The 22,219-nt window shown below is 48.4% G+C and overlaps 1 protein-coding gene across 11 annotated transcripts in view; it reads right to left on the minus strand.

Moving 5' to 3' along the window:
- Positions 1 to 22,219, minus strand: part of ANO6 (anoctamin 6) — a 163,293-nt gene that overhangs the window by 128,928 nt on the left and 12,146 nt on the right. For 8 of the 11 annotated variants that reach the window (XR_012125590.1, XR_005058894.2, XR_005058893.2 and 5 more), the window contains exon 2: positions 842 to 904. The exons of the other annotated variants lie outside the window; for them this stretch is intronic. Coding sequence is in view for 5 of the 8 variants with exons in the window: in XM_073222851.1 (XP_073078952.1) it covers positions 842 to 904 (63 nt within the window). In the remaining 3 variants the exon portion in view is untranslated. The remainder of the gene's footprint in view (positions 1 to 841; positions 905 to 22,219) is intronic. 11 annotated transcript variants of the gene reach the window in all.

Below are 22,219 nucleotides of genomic sequence, written 5' to 3' on the forward strand. Positions count from 1 at the left end.
GAGATTGGAAATGCTGCCATGGGCTCCGGCCATTCTTATACCCTGTCTGCAATCTTCCCACCACCTTAACATTTACCCTAGAGCCTAGCCCGGGGCGCAGTCGTCTGCAGAAGCTCTGAGCCTGAGCCCTCCAAACAAGAGCACCACCTGTAAGCTACAGAGATTCTGGCCACAACCTGCTTTCTGAGACAAGTTCCTGGTGGAGCTACAAGAGAAACCACAGATACCATAGACCCGGAAACAGTTTTCAAATAAAAATAAGATGCCAGGCAGGCATGACCTTTAGTAAACTGGGAGGATGAAAGACAGAGCTTTTTAAAAAAAATCAATTAAAAAACCTTTAACATACAAATCCAGAGAAGTGAGAGGATTTAACTCAGCTATGCTAACAGAATGTGTGGCTCAGTTGTATATGCAGATGACAGGAAATAATTTATCCCTTGAAACATTTACATGGAACAGTATTATTTTCTTCAATTTTTTTTTTCTTAAGGAAATGCCACGGGCTCTCTCCTCTCACTGGTGTCACACTTATAAGTATGTTATTCCAAAGGCCCTGAGCAACATGGAAGGTCACCGAAATCTTGTTTTCATTGTTTTGTCATCAAAAGAGCCTTACAATATTTTGTCCTAGCCAAAAATCTCTCTCCAGGATCTGGCAAATAGGAATGGGTCATTTTTTGCAGTCCGTGTGGACTCACTGAGTAATAAAGTTAGGGAACTTCAACTCAACAATACTGTCTGGGACCCTCCCAGCCGCTGGCATGGGTCAGGTCCTGGCACTGCCAGCACGGGTCACGGGAAGTAAGGGTTCTGCTCAGATGGAACGCAAGGGTCTTACCCAGGCTGGACGGGAGGGCGGGGTGAGGAGCCAGAAAAGGCCTCTTGGAGGCAGGAACACCACCTGAAGGACGAGGAGGCATCAATAAATACAACAGACAAATGCAAGTGGGCGGCACAGGCAGCAGGGGGGCCAGGGGCAGGACCAAACCCAAGTCCAGGACCTGCTTCTGCGACCAGACCTGACCTCGAGCAGCCACGTGACATTCTTAGTGCTCATTCCTCCTTATCCTGCATGTGGGACGGTCAGGCATGTATGTCAGTGGCCTGGACCCTCGCTGTGGGCCAGAATCACCAGGGGGAACTTCCCAAAAATACTGGCTCTCTCCCCAGGAAACGTGGTTTCCCCTGCTGGGCATCTGCGTTTTGAAAGCTTTCCAGGATGAGAAACACTTCAGACTACTTTTTGAAGCTGGCACTAAATTATACTTTTCCTGCACCAAAGCCGTACACACAGCGCGGCCTCATGCACCAGGAGACCGGAGCCTTGGGGACGTCCTCATCACTAGGAACCCCAGCCGCCTCGCCCTTTGTGGGGACACGGAGTTAGGCCGCGCATCTCTGTTCTTTCCCACAGCTGGGTCGGCACCGTGCTGCCCACTGTGGTCAGACATCCTGGGGGAAAATGGGCTCCCCCTGGGTCTGGAGATGGAGAGCATGTGAGAGAGCCTCGCTTCCTGAAGGGAAGGCCATCGCCCCATGGAGGCCAGGGGTGCAGGCGGCCTGGGGGCTGGGCTGGGCGTTGGGCTGAGGCCTCCTCGAGGCCACCGCCACCTCTAGGCCTGCCAGCCCGTCTCTAGAGGGCGGAGGAGGCCAGGTCTCCTGTGTGTCCTGGACTTAGAAACAGCAACTCTTACAGGTGTTTTACTTCCCTAAGAACAGTCTGCCTGCTGATGACTCGGAGCGGCCCTCCTTCCTGAGGAGGCAGGACTGCGCATGGGAGGCCACAGCTGCCACTAGGGCCAGCAGGGTGCTGGGCTGGCCGGCCCCGGAGGGCAGGAAAGGCTGAGGACCTTGCCCCACAGCCCATAAGGACCAGCAAACAGGGTGGACGCCTGTTGTTTTTATTAGATGGCTAGTCACTACTCTTCCCACGATGTGGATTTGAGTGGAAGCTAGCTCCCCTGTCTGATGGGCAGGGTGACCTGGGAACAGCCTGAATGCCCGGCAATAAGTGACTAGTTAAACAGAAATCTGGTAGGTACACGATGGAACACTATGCAGCCATCTAAAAGAAGGCCAACACAGCGTGCGTGAAAATAGAGAAACATGCTCTCTGTGCGACACCTTAAGGCTTGAAAAATGCGCCTGGGCTCTGGAAACCCTCGTGTAAGTGTGTTTCAAGAAGCTGCCTCAGTGCAGAAGGTGGGGGCTGGGAGAGTTATTTTCCTCTTACACCCTTCGATACACTGAATTATCTTCTCACGTACCTACCCCCACTTCTTTGTAACAGGCATTAACTAGGTGGAAGGCTATCTTTGGCTTCTTTTTCATACAAGTCTCCCTGTATAATTTAAAATCAATGTTAATAGACATCATGTGCTGGACTGTGTCTCACTGAAATTCCTGTGCGGAAGCCAGAACTCCCAGGCCTCAGACGTGACTCCCCAGGCCTTACACAGGAGGAAGGTGTCGGGAGGCCGGCAGGCGGACCCGAACCCAGTCTGACTGGTGTCCGTGTAAGCAGCAGAGGTGAGGGCAGAGAGACACCTGGGCGTATGAGCAGAGCAAAGGCACCGTGGGCTCCCAGCAAGGAGGTGGCGCCCGCCACGGGGCCTCAGAGGAACCATGTGCCTGGCACCGTGGCCTTGGACTGCGAGCCTCTTGACGACAAGAAAAGAAACGCCTGTTGTGTGAGCCTCTTGGTCTGTGGCGGTTGGTTCAGGATCCCCAGCAGACCGACAGGACACACCAGTGAACAGGTCAGTGCGACTCAGCTCGACACAACACGCAGAGGCGCCACGACAGCCCCAGGGGCCCAGACCCCACTACATCTGCTGCTGTGACAAAACTGGGGCTCACGGTGGTGAAATCACGGTCTCTCCCGTCGGCCAGGATTTGGTCGGCTCATCTTTTACGGCATTTTCACAAACCCTGTAGCTTGGAGGACCACAGCTCAGGATACTTTATCAGTTTCTTTTACAGGCTTGGCTAATATTCAAAAAGCTTCCTTCCTGTTCTGATAACTAATGAGAAGGAAGGTGTGACAGTTATATCGCTAGTTCAGTTTTTAAAAATAGACTTGGCAAGAGGATTTCTAAAAACGCAGAGAAACGAATTATATGCCACATTTTGTGCCAATCTAATGTTTTGCACTTGAATACAGGTGGTTTCAGACCCCAATGCGATGTATTAAAAGTATGGCAGTACACAACTGACATTTCTTTATGAAATTTTACAGATTTTTACAAATTAATCAATCCTCCCTTTAAAAATGAGAGCTCAGAGATCAAAGATATATCAAAACCACAGTCTTTAAAATCTATAACTTGGAAGTGAGTTAAGATCAAGGCACAAAAAAGATCAAAACGTGAAGATATATATTTGGTCCAGGCATTTTGGGCGGCTTTTGGCAGACAGTGGAGTCACGTCTGCCCTGAGGGGTTAGGGAGCTTCACCGAGGGCCAGAGATAGAGCGCTAACCAGCCCGGACTGGACGCATAAGGTCAAGGGAAGCGAGTCATGCCCAAGTCTGTCTGGCTGTGCACCTGAGGTGCTAGCAGCGTCCATGACAAGAGGAGGCATTTGCTGTGCTGGCAGGGGAGGCGGCTGAGAAAGGACAGTCAGCTCCCCTGGGGGTGAGGGTGTACCTGCGGCAGATCAGGTGAGGAGGAGGTGGGATTAAGGGTACGAAGTCTGGGCCCCACCCCCATGCGAGGTGTTTCTCAAGGAGAATGTTATAAAGCACACAGACGGGACCAGCAGCGATATGCAGGACGGACGAGAGGCAGCAGAGAAATGGCGAGAATAACCAGCCACGGGTGTGAGGTTGCTCAGGTGATCTGCTGGGGGGTGTCTCAGCTCCCTCACCTGTACGGCACCATCAGGCTACCCACCGCCGTAGGGCTGTGAACACTAGAGGGGACAGAACTCAGGGCCTGGGCATGAATACTCAGGAAAATGTTATTGCTATTACTCTCAGAATTATTAGTCCACTCTGAAATACACAGTTCGAAGCGGGACCACAGCGTGAGGAGTGGGGCCGGTGCTTGTCGCCCTGGCCCCCTGGAAGCCCCCTCCACAGAGAAAGGTACTGCCTGGGGTCTTTTTTGGAAGAGGCGTGTATTTACCCCTTAGTTCTCCAGAACCGAGCACGTCAATACAGTGGACCCAGGACAGGAGGAACAGGGACCTGAAATGGTCTTTAAAATCAAAACTCTTTAAAATCAAAACACTCCAAAATCAATTATTAAGTTGCTTTTGTATAAAACTAACTCTACAGGCTGATGCCAATCAATTTTGAAACACTATATTAATGCACTAGGCTATCAATCCATGAAAACCATTTTTCATAATGAAAATGCCAATGTCTTTTTAATTAAGGGTGGAATTGCCAACATAAAAGACTTGAGATAAATGAGGAATTGTCCCTTTCTCTCCTAAATGAAGGAACTGTAAACTCTGTGAGCTATTTTATGATACTGATTACCAGAACTTGTTTAGAATCTAAGCTGTGGAATTTTCCACCTGCATCATGTCACCTCCTGTTGGTGCTGAAGGCCCTCAGGCCACATTCCACTTGCTGGCTTCTTAAATAGCTTTTTCTAATTATTATCAGGGGCCATCATCCCATTTTAGAGTCATTATGTAGCTATAAAGTGCTGCAGAAGATAAGGCCACTCTAACACAAAGCAAATATTTTTTTGCAAATTTGACCTTAAAAGAAGATTTATTATACATAAAAAGTATATGCACCTTTACATGAACATGTGTTTTCACAGTGAGGCTGCACCGGCTAGCTGTTACTTATATCGGCCATCGTGAAATTGATACACCAAGACCTGTGTTAACATTCCTCATTGCAACATTAATGATCTATTTTAAAACCATTTACTCAGGCCCCAGACCAGGTTTCCACATTTATTATGTCACTGGAGGTTGTACTACTTCTTAAAATGAATAGAAAAACAACAACAAAATGACCCAAAGGGACGAGCACAAAGGGAGGAAAATAAGACAAAACTGACGACAGAGTCGCCAGAACCTTCCCGATACTCAACGAGGCCAAGCCCGAGGGCAGGTCAGCAGTCAGAGCACAAGGAGGCCAAGGGCCACTGCACGGTAAGGGGTTCAGGGCAGCGCAGTGTGGGGGCTACCGATGGACACTGGCCGGCACGTGCATGTGCTCAAGACCAAAAACAAAGACATCTCAGCGGGAAGCACAGAGGACAAAGTCAAGATCTGAAGAGTGGGAAGGAGAAAAGAGCTCCTGTAAGGAGAAGGAGAAAGACTAAGACAACCTGGGCCGGCACCAGGGTGGCCACCAGATAAATCAAGGGAAACGGGTCTAACCCCTTTGTCTACCCAACTGGTTTCCTGCAGAAGGTCTGACTTTTCTAGGCCTCAGAATCTTCATCTGTCACCTGAACAGGGCGCATGATGTGAAATCCAAAATCTCTTCTAGCCCTAACAGGCCAGAAGTTTCTGTTTAGATGATAAACAGATAAAGTTTTTTTTTAATAGGCTACTTTCATTTCACAATGGGCTTCAAGTTCACAAGCCTGGGATTTCCCAGGAGGAAGCCAGTGTCCGTGCAGAGAGCACAGCCCCAAGGCGGGCGCTGAACCAGGGCCTCTGTGACGAGTACCGACAGCTGGGCGGCCGATCACCACCCGGGCCATGCCAGCCTCAGCCAGCGCCCCTCTGTCTCTGTCCCCTCGCCCTTCCCAGCTGGAGACCCTCCCTTCGCAGCCCCGGCTCTTCACACAATCCTGCCAAGTGCCGAGTCAGGTGCACGTTCCTAAACCAAAGCCAGCAGGGCTCATAAGGCACGGGAGGCGGTGGAAGGGTTTGGCAGCTCCTGACCTCGGGAAAGGCACAGAGGGCGGGAGGCAGCGTCTGGGGGAACAGGGCCCGCCGCCCTGCGACACGGAGCCGTCGCGAAATCCTCGTGAGAGGGCCTGAAATGTGAACGAGTTTATACCTACAAATACTTCACAATATGACCTCCAAGGGAAGGCCGCGCCGTCTTTAACGCGGTCTGTCTGACTGCTCGGCCGCCAGGCTGCTGGGGGCGCTGTACTTGCTTCCTGCGTCGCCCTTACTCTATTTCTGGAATCAAGCCTATGGGGCTGCCATTCTCTCCCCGTCTTCTGCCCCCTAACACTCCGGGCCTGAGGAGTGGCGTGACGACCAGGGAACCAGCACGGCGCCGGCCTGGCCGAGGCAAGCGTCCGCGAGAACGAGCCCGCGAGCCGAAGGAGCCGGAAAGGGGGCCTGGGACCAGAAGCACCCCCGGTGACCAGGCCCGGGGCTCCCGCTGCCACCCACGTGCATCCCTGTCAGCGGGGACACCCTCCTCCACCCTCAGCTCGTCCACCGTTAGCGGTACAATATCTGTCAAAAGACTCCCTTTTAGCCTTTCATAAGCCATGCAACTCTTTGCAAAAATGTGGTGAAATTTTCCCTAGAAAAATTCTCAGAAGCACAGAGCACTGGACACAACTTCCAGGGGCTCGCTGCCTCCTGACGCCCACACACAGCGCACGGCTCCATCCGAAGCTCTTTAAGCCTCCAGCATGTGCCAAGCACCGCGGAGGCCCCACACAAGCTCAGCTCAGCAGCAGCGCGATGTGGGCCCGGGGCCCCCTTCCCCCCGGGGCCCGAGTCCCGTTATCCTGTGAACGGCACCTGCGCCTGCCCACCGCGTTCTGCAGCTGCGGGCAGAGATCCCACAGTGCCTGTCCCCTTCCTGTGTCGTTGCCCTCCTGCTGCGCCAGACAGCCCACGGGCACTCACTGCGGCTGCTCCTTCATTTCCAGCTTCTAATAATAAAGCCCTCACTCTGGAGAAAAACGTTCCACTGAGGGAAAAAGACACAAAATCAGGTAATTCTAACACAGCGTTCCTAATGGTCAACCTGAAGGGACGAATGATTTTGGGCTAAATCTGAAAGGAGGAGGTGAAGTCTGGGAGAGGCACTCTAGGCAGGGCCAGTGCGCACGAGAAGAAGGTAACCGGGGTTCATGGTGGCTGAGAAGGCGGGGGCTGAACTTGGATGAGCAGAGAAAACAGGGATGAGGATTAGGGTCAGGGCTGTCCTGTGCGAAGTGGGAAGTCCCTGAATGATTGGGTTTTTCCTACTTAAAAAGTCACAAATGATCATCATTAAAAAAAAATAGAAAAAAGTCACAAACAAGAAAAACTATGACCCCAGCTCCGGAGACCCCACTTTGTCGTCTCTCATCACTGAGCCTGTGCGTGTGTGTGTGTGCGGCTACGGTCGCCCCTTGATTCTGCTGACACTCACTAGGTACCAGACACAGCGCCCAGAGCCTGCGGTCCCCGTGCATCTCGTCCCCACAGGACGCTGATGGGGCTTCGGCTGTGACGCCGCTTCAAAGGGGAAGACGCAGGGAAGGGCCGGGCTACCGCACATGGTGTGCGGCTCAGAGGCAGCAGGGCCAGAGCAGGGCCAAGCGTCCTTCTGCAAAGACCGCAAGCGCACACGCCAATTTTCCTCATTCATTCCAACGCGGTTTATAAGGGGAGTGAACCATTTGATCCAGTTTCCTTATTAGGAAAGTCTTGATCAGCCTTGTAATGAACTCAGAAAGCAAACCTGAGAGCATGAACATGCACCTCTGCCGCCGCCTTCTCACGGGCACGGGCGACACCCGCACGGGCTCCAGTCCTTTGCAATCTTGGCCACGGTTGCAGTTTTCCCCACTGGAGGCTCGGAAGCTTGGGAGGGTGACATGTACTTTGAACACCGAGAAGACAAGACTGGAAAGCTAACACACAAACTAAGAGCAACAGTGCAGAGACAGCGGTCTCTGGGACCGGAGGGAATGGCTTCAGAGCACACAGAGGAGGGACCTGGGGGGCTGGATGGGGAGAAGAGCAGCCGCAGGGAGGCAGGAGGCGAGGGACGGGAAGCTGGGCGGTGGACGCCATCCACTGAGCGAGAGAGAAGACAGACGTGTGTATTTCAGTGGGTGCCGGGGGGCAATACTGAGTTCAACGGAGAACATGACATCACGGAACACATTCTGAACACCCGCGTTATACCCGGGGCCTTGCTGAGGCTGGGGAGTCAGTGGAGAACCAGACTGAGAGGGTCACTGGGCAGGGGAGTGGGGCAGAGTGAATGGGAAAGCAGGAAGCAGGTCGGGGTGCGTCCCAGTGGACAGGGCCATGGGGGGCTCAAGTGCAAGCACAGGCCGGGGCCGACACACCCCTGGTATGAATGAGAACGCCCTCAGACAGCTCGCACAGCCAACTGAGGCCGGCGGGCCGAGGCTGGCACCCACATCACAAGGGGCAGTGGAAGCAGGGGACCAGGAAGGAGCAGCCGGGTGCAGGAGGGGCACCAGGAGCCGCGGCCCAGGGCGGAGCGGGCGAGAGGAACACCCTGAGGCCACACTGCGCTGGACCCTCAGGAAGAATGCTTTTGTTTAGATTCAAAGGTCACTCTGTGGATTTTAAACATTAAACAAAATTGCATAAGAAGTCCACGATAAGGCAAGAATTTACGTCTCCTGGCTGCCTCTCAGAGCTTTATCCACCAGCCATATGGAGTCGATGATTAATATTCAGCAGGAAGTAGATTTATAACCATGTGCCTGCCATTCAAATGTGAAAAGAAATGTTTTCTGCTCAGTACACCCAATAATACATGAATACATATCTCCAGTTTAAAAGACATTTATGAATAATTTTATACATTTTATAAATTTCCTGGCAAGAATGATAATAGAGCAATCTATTTTCACTGCTACATGAAACAAAAAAGAATGAAAGGTTCAGTTAATCAAGGAATTTAATATGCTTTATAAAAATATCAAGCAGTCATTATTTGGCTAAACAGAGTGGCTGAGGTCAAAAGATGATTATAATATCAAGAGTTTGTGCTCATATTATTCTATGTCAGTCACTTACATTTGCATAAGAAGTTTCCTCTATTCATGAAATTTTTTAACCACATTAGAATGCTGAAAATCAGATGTGTTTTTCCTGATTTATATAGGCAGCAATAATAACATTTTGTAATGATTAGCAGTAGTAACAAGTAAATGGAGAACACTGGCCGTTACAAGGTACCAATATAACAACAGACAGACAAGATATGAAAAGAAATTACGGTCACTGCCTTAGGTAAACGTAGCTTAGCACGACAGGGGAGCTCCCGAATCTGAAATGATTACTGTGGCAGCATTTGATAGCACCAGGAAAGGCCAAGTACCGAGAACTCTTCATCGTTTGTCCTGTTTACCCAGTGTATGAATGCATGCTTGCGTTTGCACACACACACACGCTCAAACTGATGCATCCTGGGTGGACGAAGGGATGCGAAAGCTTCAAGATGACAGTGGAGAGACAGAGACCAGGGGCCAGAAGACGTTTCCATCCACTTCCTAACAGCCACACAGAACCAAGGGTCACAACTCAATAACAAAATGACTTTGGGGTGATTCTTCCAAAACAGGAGAATCCTGGGATTCCACCATGGTTCCCTTGTGTCTAGTTCAACCTCCTCCAGCAATATTTCTGCTTTTATTGGAGGAAAGAATTCTGAGGAGGAAGAACGTGGTAATGAGGGATAGCCTTCCCCAGGTGTTCCGAGGTGACCAAAAATAAGGGCTTCCAATACAGTAAACTCAGTAAATACCAGAATAATAAAGCCAGGAAAGGAAAGGAAAGGGGAAAGGGAGAAATGAATAGATACTATAAAATTAAGAACATTCTAGTAAAAATTAAAAGTTTTACTGAGTTTCATAACCTGTACATACAAAAACTTACGGGAACAATTTAGCATTTACCATGTAAGAGATGTTTTACTTACATATGGCAAGTTTAAGTAAAAAAACCAGCTTATTCTCAATTATAAAATACATAAGGGAATTAGAAATTTGATGAACTCAAAACTTGATCAGGGTTATTTTAAAGTGTGATGATTTTACGGCGTGGCATTCAGACAGAAATATGTCCTAAAGTAATAGAACCGGGAGATTCTTGTTTTTATGCCTTCGAATAAATGGAGCCTATTTGCATAATAAGCTTTCTCTATTCATGAAAATTTTTAACCACATTAGAATGCTGGAAATCAGATGTGTTTTTCCCGATTGTGACGATCTTGGCTATAATGCCCACTTCCATTTAGCTTTCAACTGATATCTAGTAGAAACTGAAAGATTTCAACTGATACCTTTTGTTTTTGGAGTTTTTGGAAACTTCCACAATTCACTTAATAACAGTGGATCCAGTGAACAAGGTTAAATGTCATCATTTATGTTCACTCCAAAGTGATAATCATTTGATTAGCCAAACATTAAACAAAAACTGAAAAACAAAATTATCGAAGCTAATTTTCATGATCGTAACTCATTGTTACTTTCCAAAAAGCAAACCTGCAACGTGAACAGGGGCCGGCTCTGCATGCATAAGCAGGCACCGGTGTCGGGGCGCTCCCAGCAGCCTGGGGTTCCTTGGGGGGTCTGCGGGGAGTGGGGCCGGTGGGCAGGGAGGGGCTCTGGGGGCCAGGTGGCCCCGTTCGGCCCCCGGCTCGGCCACTCGCGGACTGTCTGGCCTCGGTAAGTTACTCAGTCCTTCTGTACCAACGGGGTCATCACAGCGCCCACCAACCACATTGTGGTGGGCAGCACATGAATTCGTGTGAAGCACTGAGAAGCGCAGCGGGCACCGCCGCGAGCCCCTAAGGACGGGCGGTCATCGTACATCCTCATCACCTTTAAAGACAAAAACCAACTCAGCACTGAGCGCTCAGCCCCAGTCAGTGGGCGGCCACTCCGATAAAGCCACACTGCCGGCACTGCCGGGATGGAGTCTACAGGTCCTGGCAGTCTGCGGAGGACGACCACCAGCGAGGGCAGAGGGGCGGGCGCCACGCACCTGCTGGGTCCCCTGCCTCGGGTCGGTGCTCCCTCTGCTCACCGAGGCCCCCCACCCCAGCGGGCTTTCCACAAACTAGAGCGACAGGTACAAAAATAAGGCCATGAATAAATGATCCGTGGAGGTAAGTATCTCCCCGCAGGTCACAGTCAAGGCAAAGGAGAGGCACTCGGAATATCCGACCACAGTCCTGTCGCTGGGGAAAACACGACAGGCAGCAGGACCTTCCCGGGCCAAAGCGGGCACCCCGCAGCCGCAGCCTCACGGGGCTGTTGCCACCCCTCCCCGACCTCCCCACCCACCTCCCTGGGGGCACGGCCGCGGCACACGCTGGCTTCCAGAACCTGCGGGTGGCCCTCCCCTGGCTCTCTCTTCCCCGGGGTAACCCCCAAGTCCTCCCCTACTGCCTGCTCCTGTCTGTGTGGTCCAGCGTCCGGCTTCCAGCATCCTCCTCCTCCGTGAGACGGGTGGACTTTCTGGAAATGCTGCAGGGAGCATCCTGAAGAGGTCTGGCAAATGTGAAGCGTAAACCAAACATCACTGGCCTCCTCCCAGGGGTGATGAAGACACACGTGTGGAAGCAGCAGGCTGGCAAGCATCTTGGACACAGCTGAGTCCAAGCCCCTCATTCACAGGGAGGGGAACTATGACACTGGCGATGACCTGTGACTGAAACAGCGACAGACTCGGGGTCGTGACGCACTTGCACGAGTTCAGGGAGCACCTTAATTATACCTTTCCGTGTCCTAACGTTGTAAGAGGACAGGCATATAAACCTAGGTTGCTGATGATAACACATACCTTCTAAAACTTGTAATCATGTGCATGCTGAAGGGCAATACTTAGAACTTAAGATCATGTGCTCCTTCCAGGGATCCCAATTTCACATTTCATGGTTACTAAAGGGATCAACATGCCTCTCATAAATCATTGCAAATGAACAACTTCATGTATTTGAAGATTTCCAAATTCTATGTTTTTTTCTTCTCTGCAACTGGATCGATGGCAGGGGTTGGCAGGAAATGAGATGTAATCTCTAGACTCCCAAGGATTCCAAATGGCAAAGCCCGGTGGGAATGAGCAGGTGGGAGATAATCTACAGCCGTACTTCTTTTCCTAACATGGGCTCTGCTTTCAAAAATGCATGTATCATCTTACACTTATTAAATGGAATCCTTCCCTAACATATGTTTAAATGGTAAGTCAAAAGTCAATTCACAAATAAGTAAATCATCTTATTTTTCAGTTCAATGGACTCCACTGCTATTTCTCACACGAAGATTTAAGTTGGTATAATCAGCCTATGAAACCTTCCAGGTATTTTATGAGGGACCATAGCATGAAGCTGATTATTCAAACCATGTAACACATGTATGTGTGTACAGAAAAATACCCAGAGGAATACAACCCAAGACCGATTTTACCCAGACAGTATGTCCTGTTAAGGCCAGGGTCCGCTCTGATGAGTCAGTGCCCGAGCAATATTGCTGTTAAATATTATTAATTTCACTCCTGATATAAACCAAAATATTAACAGTCATTACAAGGTGCTATCACATTTTTTTCTTCCTCTATATTCTCATTTTCTTCCAGCAACAATTTAATGTTTATGCAATTAAATACATGTGATGCTAAATTGCCCGATCATAGACTGCACCCTGCTCCTTCTAAAGATCTTGATTCATGTTGCGCTGGTCTATAGAACATCTCACTATCAATAAAGCGAAGAAATTTTTGGTAGAACAAGGACGGTCACTTTAAAAAATGGGTACAGTAAGTCTTCAATAAAACAGAGTTAATTATGTCAGCATCTGCAGAGAATAAACAAGAACATGGAGGTGGCTGTCACCCCTGAGAAAGTCTCACAAGAAAGAGATGGACACGCAGACGAGTCAGCAATCAAGACAGTTGTCCAGATCTCCAAAGCTAACTCGGGGAAATTGGTCATAAAGGTCACATCCTTCCTAGACTTTGCCCTTCAGAGCCAAAATGTAAATTTACAGTTAAGTGTGGCCATGTGTCAAACCATTACACAAAAAACATCATGGAAGAACACATCACATTTTTAAAAAATAAATGAAATAAATACTGATCCCTCCCTCTCCCCACTTCTGCATGATTAACTTTGAGCCTCAGAAAAACATGAGAATTGTTTTGGCTTAATAGAAGGGGAAATGCCTACTGTGAAGGCTGCTCCCGCCCGGTCCATCTTTATGCTCTTGTGTTCCAACAATCCTAAGGTTACGGGCCTGGGTGATAAAAATCCTTCACGGCAGCGAGATGCGTATTTAATAAAACACTGCTCACCAGCCAATTTCAGCATAAAGCGACGGAGTGATGGCATCTCTTATAAACTATGGCTAATAAAAACAATAGTTCAAATCACCTGGACTTTATAAAAAATGAATAAGCATCTTTGGAGATCCATGTTTGTGCTTAGAATTTTCTGCCTCCTTTCCTATAGTATTTGCTTAATAATTTCTTTAAATCCTTTACACCAGCACCTGCCATACTCAGGACAAGCGCAGGCCTCCCAGAGAGCCGAGTTCAGTGTGCCACTTAACTTCAACATTATGGAAACCCGATGCATCAAGTCAGTCTGGTTGTTAAATCATAAATTACTGTTTTCTGACTGCTGAAATGAGTTTTGTGTGTATGCGTGCTCTGCCAGACGAAGCGGGCACTGTGGCCGGATGCTTTACTTCCAGTAACCACTTACTGGACCAGAAAAGGTACGAAGTGTCCGAGCACCTCAGCCTGAGGCAAGCCCATGGAAAATGCTCTCAAACTCTATTTTTCAAGATCTCACTGTTCTTTAAACAACAATTACATTTTTTATAAAAATGTAAATAGTGGTTGAGGGACCCTGAGATGTAAGCTGAACAAATAAAACAAGTTTGAAAAACTTAAATGAATAAGCAAACACTAGAAGAACGGCTGAGAAAGGAATGGAGAAGAGGGCGCTCATTTTGGGCGTTGGCGTTCTCTCCCAGGGCACAGGATGACTTCTACACCTTGGCAAGAGTTCAAGGTTAAATTCAAAAGAGCAAGTTTACCGCAGCTCAACAAACTTAATCATATACTCTGAATGGGATGTAAGCAACTTTCCAACAGGGCCAGAGTCCTCGAATCTCCTCTCATCAGGCGGTGGAGGCTGTCCCCCACCCCCACTTGAATCTGGGCAGGCTTGTGGCTGCTTCCTCCATCAGCATCCAATGCAAAGGGGGCTCGTGACCTCGCAGGCTAAGCCAGAGAGGCCATGCAGCTTCTGCCTCGTCCACGGGAGCCGTCTCAGCCCTGACTGCCAGGTACTAAGTCCCACTGAGCCCCCCATCCTCCCCCAGGAGGCCACACGCAGGCACTGGGCAGCAGCTCCGGCCCAGCCCTCCAGACCCCACTACCCAGGTCAGAGGTGCCTGCGTGCAGCTGTCTCGGACCAGACCATCTGCCAGCTCAGCACTACGCAGCCGAGCCCTGGCTGCATTACTGTAAAATCATGAGATATAATAAAATTATTAAAATCGTATGACTTATCATTGCTTTAAGTCACTAAGCTTTAGGACTGTTTGCTATACAACACAGAGAAGCAAAGAATTTGGAAGGGTCTTTAAAGATCTGCCAGAGAAACACGTTTTGCTTTTAAGGAAATGGAGATCCGACTGGCGTGTTCAAGGTCACTAGCCAGCAGTCAGGTGACGAGAACCAGAAGCAGGTCTCCGGGCCCCCAGGCCTGTTCCTTCAAGGAGGCCGTGCGGCTCCATCACATCCCACCTCCACCTCCGCATTCTGTTACTGTGTCAATCAAAACATCCAGGGCCTATTCTCAGAGTATCTTCTATTCTACCTATTTTTAAAAGTGAAGATTACACCTGACATTTCCTTCCTTATGCCTTTATCTTCAACATTTTCCTTGAGTGAAATTGGGGAGGAATTACTATTTGGAGAGAAAGAATCAAACTTCTGACCAAGATTTGCTTCAGGAACATGGACAGTAGTGTTAGCTTCAAAAAGAATGCATATGATTTCATCTCTTTATTCCCACTTCACACGAATTATCTCCCAATAAACCTTGGGTTGCCAGGTTCTTCCAAAGCCTAACGAACAATCAGTGTTTGGCTCCAACCTGTTAAGACAATCGCTGACCTACTGGGTCTAGTAACTCAGTTCCTGGGCTTGTTTCTGCATTCGGCAGAAATACACATTCAAAGATAAACACTGAGCTTCCCAAGACAAGCCTCCCTGCGAACAGTTTACAGGGAAGGTTCTGGCTGTTTCTCCCGCTCGAGTGAGCCGAGAACTGTGGCCATCTGCTCAGTCTGGGGCTTTCTCCTTTCTCCTGAAGTACTTCGGGGGTTTGGACACTGAGTTCATCAAACTGTTAATTAGTAAAGAAAAGAAGTTAATTCCAAAGTTAAGGAAGCACATTCTGGCAGCCATTTAGAAGGAAAAGTAGGTAAGATATTGGTGTGTAGGCAACTAGCTTCCCTGGAGGGCCAGACCGCCATAAATGCGTGAATGGCCCGACATTTTCCTCCTTTCTCTAGCTTACATGGTATTACCAAGATTCTTGAAAATCAGGTTATATTACCTGGTGAATAGCCTCTTCTCTCAAAGAAACGCATGTTCTCCATATGCCATCCTCACCACAAAAAGGAGATCCCTCAAACGCTTTCAGACGGGGTAAGACACTTACCCTGCCAGTGAGTTTGTCCTCAGAACATTTTCAAATGCATGACGGCACCGTCAAGAATCAGAAGAGCTCTATTACGTTAAAAAAAATGTGCTGAATTTGCAAACCTTTATAAATCTGCAGAATATTTAATAAAGCAAATTGGAAATGGTATATTGTAAGCCCAAGGAATAATTCTCAGAAGAATTACTTGAGATGAAATGCTGATCACAACTTTAAAAATAATACATGTGAACATCTCACCAACACGATACAAATCAGGAAAATTTCCTGTGTAATATGCTTTTTCCTGTCACCAGATAATAGTGTTCCAACCATGCCTTTTGCAGTTCCGCTTCTCTGCTATGGAAATGCACCTTCAGCTCAAACTGAGTTATTGCATTTAAGGCGTTCCAGGCCCAAGACATTACAGCAGCTGCAACGATGCCCTGTATCAGCTTGCAATTCAAAACTTTCAAAGCAATTTAACATCTACTCTATCTACCATTTCATTCTCACAAAAACTCCTATGTGGCACCTGATTGATACGACTTTTAATTAAGACAACTTTTGGACCAGAGAGGCAGAGTTATATCACTGGACCAAAATCCTGACTTGGGGTGAGAGCCCCTACGCATACAGCAGACACCTCTTCAGAACAGGCCGGTCCTGCTTTGGCTGAGGTGGCATGTGGGCCCAGGCCTGATGCCCTGAACTGGACTGGCATTCGAAGGCTGACTCTGGGAGACCACAGGTACTAGTGAGTGGAGCAGCCTTTTGTTTAAATGACTTTTTCCAGTTGATCCTTCCATATTCTTTCAGTTCAACTGACTCCAAATTCTCAGTTTTCCTTTTTCTAAAAAGTTAACATCATAAAATGCATTTTCTTTCTTTATTACCTCATATATATCCGCTATAGACCCGAAAGAAAATTCAGCCGCACTGCTTAGCAGAAGGTTTTTAAACTGAGTAACAGACCAGGATAATGGGAGAAGTTCATGGTGACTTAGCATTTCAGTTCCCTCTTCCACAAAATTCCAACTTCATGAGACTGTTGTAAGAATCATGTGACACACAAGTGCTTTGTTGACCATAAAGTTAATTTCATATGCATGCCAGGGGGGAAAAAAGTAACTTTACAGCCATATTTATCAAACATTTTCCTTCCATTAACTCCAAAAACGCACTGTCTTGTCCACACCAGCCTTCCACCTAGGGTGAAAGAGGGATTGTCAAGTGGATGAAACAAAACTAATTAGCAATGAGGTTCTGCAGATTATGGAATAAGATTCATAACCCCTAGTATAGCTCATCAAATAGTATACTCTTTTTATTTTATTTTTCTTGCTTGTATCTGTAACTAGATTGTCCAGGAATCAGCTTAATGACTGAGCTGAACTTCCAACCCTGCCTTCCCCTTCAAGTGCTGTGTGGGCGGGTGAATTCCCTGTCTCTCCTGCCCTCCATGTTGTCATCCATGATGTGGGAGTTATCACAGCACCCACAAAATAGCGTTGTTACAACTGTTAAATATGATAGTACATAGAAAGCATTTATAAGCATACCTGGCATTTAATATACTTACGCTTCTTATGCACCTTCTTAGTTTTTAACACTGACAGGCAAAGAGCAGAACTTAATAAACCCCAGGTGGATGGATTTCATTGGAAAACAGGAAGGAACTGACTGTGTGCTGTCATTGGCTCCACGTCCATCAGAGCCAGGGCCATTCACACTGTCAGACCAGTCACTGCCTTACCTATTCCTAAACACTCTTAGGGAAAAGCCTGCATTTGGGCTGCATTAAATATTCAGCAATCTATACCATTAGGTTATTTACAGAATGAACACCTAAATCTGTGAGGGGTCCCCCATGTCTATGTCCATGGCTGGCCTCTACATTATTATAGGCTACTGGTCAGCTCTCCTTTCCAAAACCCAACAAACCCAGCCCCATTACCATTTCCTCACTGCTAGCAGTGTTTATTTTGACCTGAATTCCCAAATGCAGAAACGTTTCAGGCACTACACTGACCGAGGTTAAAAAAATCCCAAAGAACTCAAAAAGGATTACCCTGGAAAGTGCAAGAAAACCAAAACCCACAAAGGACACGGTCAAGGGCTCCAGTCTGGTTCTCACTGGCTCCAAAGAACGCTGGCAATTCAGCAATTCTGATCGGAACCTCATATTGTAGGAAGTAAATGAATATACTCATTTTTATTCATTCCTATTATACCATAAAGAGTGAGCCCCATATAATCTGAATAAAGTCACTCGAGAGATAAAATCAATTAAAGATGTACTGTGTACTTACACTCAGACAGACCTGGAAATTCAGTGCTTTAAGCTAATTTCCCCTTGGTATTTTCAGATCTGACTCAGTAACATGAGGAATGCTTCTCTGTAATATTAATGCACTATATGCTCTCTGCTAACTCAATCATCCTCCTGGTTGTTTTGTTTTTTTTTAACTAAAATGTCAATCTAACTTCTGGAATCCTACCCAAGACAACCTATGCAAAATTACAATGAACAGATTCATTCTATAGGCATCGTGATTAGCCACAGGCCCATTCATGAACACCTGGAATTAACTTCTTATACATATTATAATAATTTTATTTCAAGTCTTGAGATTTGCATAGTTCAGCTAATATAAACACCTACTGATCCGAGGCACTGTACTATGCCCTTTAAGTACATTATCTCATTTTTTCTTTATGAGAAAAAATGGCTCAACTCAACAACTTACATAAGGTTGCACAACTGGTAAAGCAGCAGAGTAAAGACTTTAATTCAGTCATTCCAACACTAGAAAACCCTTCCCAGCGAGTCTTTTCTACTGCTCTACACTGGAGAGACATCTGAAAAACATTCGCAGTAACAGCGAAAAAGCAGACGAAGCCAGGGGATTATCTTTTCGGTGAAGAACCACCCCCACCACGCCAAGGAGAGAGGTGAGGACTCAAATGAGGGCCCCCAGAACAATCAGCTTTAATTTTTTTGTGTGTTTTTAAGACAGAGCAATGGAAGATATCTTATGTCTGTGATTTTTCTATTAAGAGAAGCAAACATAAAACTACTAGGTTATCATGAATGAATCGAGACATCTCTTCCCTTACCGTGGACACCCCACCGGGCTCTCCCTCCAGCGGCCTCGACTGCACGTCCTCTGCCCTCCTCCCTGAAGCTGGTGCAGGAGGGGGATGTGGGCTGACAGCGTCTATGCTGCAGAGCTGACACCAGATGTGACATCAACAGGAACCACGCCAGGACCCCTTGGGAGGTGCCAGGAAGATGGGCTTGGTGCATAACTCCCAGAAGTTTCATGGCCCCTCCAGCGTCTGCCCCCGCCCCCACAGTCCTTTGCCAATAGCCTGTGACCCGCGCCTCAGCCGTAGGGTGCAGCAGACTTGCTGGCCCACTGATCACAGAGCTTTCTCTGCTTCAAAACTGGCGACTCAGACATCGGCTTACTGTGTACTGGGCAAGTGAATCTGAATCTGGGGGTTCAGTGACATGAATATTAAAAATTACATCTCAGCACAATGAATTCACAGACAATTTCACTGTAGTTCTAGCATTAGAAGGAATTATAGAAAAGTTCAAAAGAAACGTACACTCCCCGCGTTTTCATTTGATGTGGCTTGTGTCCCTCCCACTGCCACTGAGGGCTTATCCACAAACTCACGTCCACAGCTGTGGTTTCAGGGTCGGGCATGTAATCCCATCAGAGCTGTTTGCCAGGATTTCTAGGGAAGAGAAATGAGGACTCTGTCTTCCTGAGGAAGACGTGGCGAAGGGACGGCAGGCGGAATCCCACGACGGCTTAGCTAGAGGGGCAAAGTGCAGCGGCTCTGCTGGGTGCCTGAATGCGAGGCTGGCTCCCAAGGGAGGGTAGGCCACCTGGGTTTCCCATGGCCACACTAATGACCTCCCTCCACATTCAGACTGCCGGAGGTGGTTTCCCCTACAGACAAGGATGCCTGGTTAGAACGAGACGTCCAAAGTCAAGACATATAAAAAACAGTAGCGTCTGTTCCTTCCCTGGTCTGTCCCAGTACAAGTACCGAAAGGGACCCATCGTTGTGCAGGTGGACCTTACAGTGTGGGCGCTGGTGAGCCGATGAGGAGCCGAGACCATCAGTTCCAGAAGGCAGCAGAGCTTGTTCACAGCCCCCCAGCGCCCTGCAGATGCGCACCTTAACCCCTCAGTTCTGCGCCATCAGCGCCCCAGTCACACTGACCTCGGAATTCAGTCCTGGATCAAGGAGCCCCTAAGAAAACTGAAGGAAGTTATGGGCTCCTTTCAAGAGACCTGTAAGTATGCAAATAAACCCATTCCCATATGGCTCAGGGCACCAAGGACGCTCCCTCCCCAACCCACCCTTGCAGGCCTACAGACCCCGAGTGAGGGGCGTGTAGTGACCAGCCCTTGGGAAACCGTGAAAAACAGAAATGGAGCAACCAGCACCTTCCTCGTCAGCTTCTCCCGAGGGCCTTCCCACCCTGTGGCTCCCGCAGGTCTCCTCAAAGACCCTCACAGATGAGCTCTTAAAAACGCCTCTCTGAACCCACCACTCTGCAAAGGCTTCACTCACTCCCCTGTAACCGCTGCAATCACACTAAGGTGGGAATCATGAAGAACACGGAGCAGAACTTCCACCATGGCCAAGCGGTACCTTTCCCTGCCCGTCAGTTACCTGAAAAGCTTTTTTACAGCACTTAGAATAAATAAAGTATTTATGATTATTTCTGCAAAATGCAGGACAAAGGCCTTTACACACTATTCCTGTGAGAAAATGAGCTTCCGTTTAAGTCATTTTCTCTCTGCTGTATGTTTCCAGGAGGTGACCTGCTACAAATCAGAAGGCAATTCCTACTATGTCTGAATTTCTCCCATTTAATCTGCAGTAACTCATTACACTAAAAAGCTAACTATAAACATCTCTTTTGAGACCAAATGGCGGGTAAATTTACCTGCTGCTACACAGCAGGAGAGAGAGATAGGGAATAACTAGATGCTTGCTTCCATGGTGTCACGGCTACACAACACCCCCCAGAAGTCTGGGATGCACGGCCACATGTATAGAGGATTCAATCACACTTCAGGAAGCTCGAAGCAATGTATCACCACGATGATTTCATTAGCCACATACTCTCGAGATCGCTACTTGTGAACAAATAAAGTAACAATAAATTAACATGCTATAAAGGAGACGTTGCAAGTGATGGACATTCTATGTATAATATTTGTAAAATATGAATATGTACTTTCCTATTGCAGTTGCAAATTAAAAGCCAGAAGTCGCTAACTTTTTTCAAAGGCAAGTGAACTCTGTAACCATACTTACTTTATAAAATATTCAGAAGGGAACTTTTCTCAATCCATTTTGAACTCTGTGAGAGCTCAAAGCTTAATGAAATAAATGGCAGTGCACAACGTCCATCAGAGGTCCAATAATAAAGCCTACAGTTTGCCTACAGACCGTTTATTGCTTTTTTTAATTAAAATTTGAACCAGACGTCTTCTAGGTTCTTCCACAGCATGGATAGGACTGCTCTGCCCGTGTGTTCCCTATAGCAAACCTCCCTCTGCGAGGGCCCACAAACCCCCCTTCCCTTCATACACGGGGTGTCACTGCTAAAGGCCAGCAGCCCGGCCCAGCAAGGATCAAGCAAGGGGCTTGGGAGGCCGCCCAGGAACGAAGCCAGCCCCAAGGGCGGGCCGCGGGCCCGGGACTGAAGCCAGGGCAGAGCCAGGAGGAAGCCACCTGAGGGAGGATGTGGCAAGCAAGGGATGTGGGGAGCGGGGAGCACGCTAGTCCAGGGATGCCCTTGGCCGCAGGGAGGGACAGAGGAGCCTCCCAGCTCCCTGGATCCCCCAGCACTTTTTCCAATACTGGAAATTCTGACTCAGGATCTTGTTTTAAAGTTGTATGTGCACAGGATTGAGAAATTATCCATTTTCCATGAAGAACGAGGGCGTGGCTTGTAGGCACAGCCACTCTACTGTGCTCACTGCATCCCGAGCTGAGGGCCAGCTCCGGCCAGGCACCCACGTCAACTCGGAGGCCGCCCCTCAGCCCTGCAGAGCTGCTTCAGGACAGGGCTGCTCACACCAGGCACTGATTTCTGCTGTCCTCGGTGGGGGCGGTTTCCCCACATTCCAGTGAACACTGGATCTTTCTCAGCTGCCAGGCTGCAGTTACGTCTCCTACCTTGTCCTGCAGGAAACTGTACCCGACTCTCAGAGCCCTATTACAGCGGCCAACTCGGGCCGCGGGCAACGCGAAGTGAAAACAAGCTCGATGCTTTGATCACGACGTAGGCCCAAGATTTAAGGCACCACTGGCTTGAGGGTGAAGGAGGGAACTGAGGCACAACTCACGTGACTAAATCTGGGGACACGGGCAGCCGCTATCGGGGTCTGGTACCGGCAGAAGCAGGGGTGGACTTCATTTCCAGGATATGAGCGCAATTCGGGGACAGTGACATGGACCCGGGACATTGACGGGGACCCAGAGAAACTGACGGGGCCCTGTGACACTGACACGGACCCAGGGACACTGACAGGGACCTGGGGACACTGATGGGGACCAGAGGAAGGTAGGAGCAGAAGCAGAGATAGGGCTTCT

This window comes from Manis javanica, chromosome 15 (assembly GCF_040802235.1).
Source record: "Manis javanica isolate MJ-LG chromosome 15, MJ_LKY, whole genome shotgun sequence".
In the NCBI taxonomy this organism is placed as follows: Eukaryota; Metazoa; Chordata; class Mammalia; order Pholidota; family Manidae; genus Manis; species Manis javanica.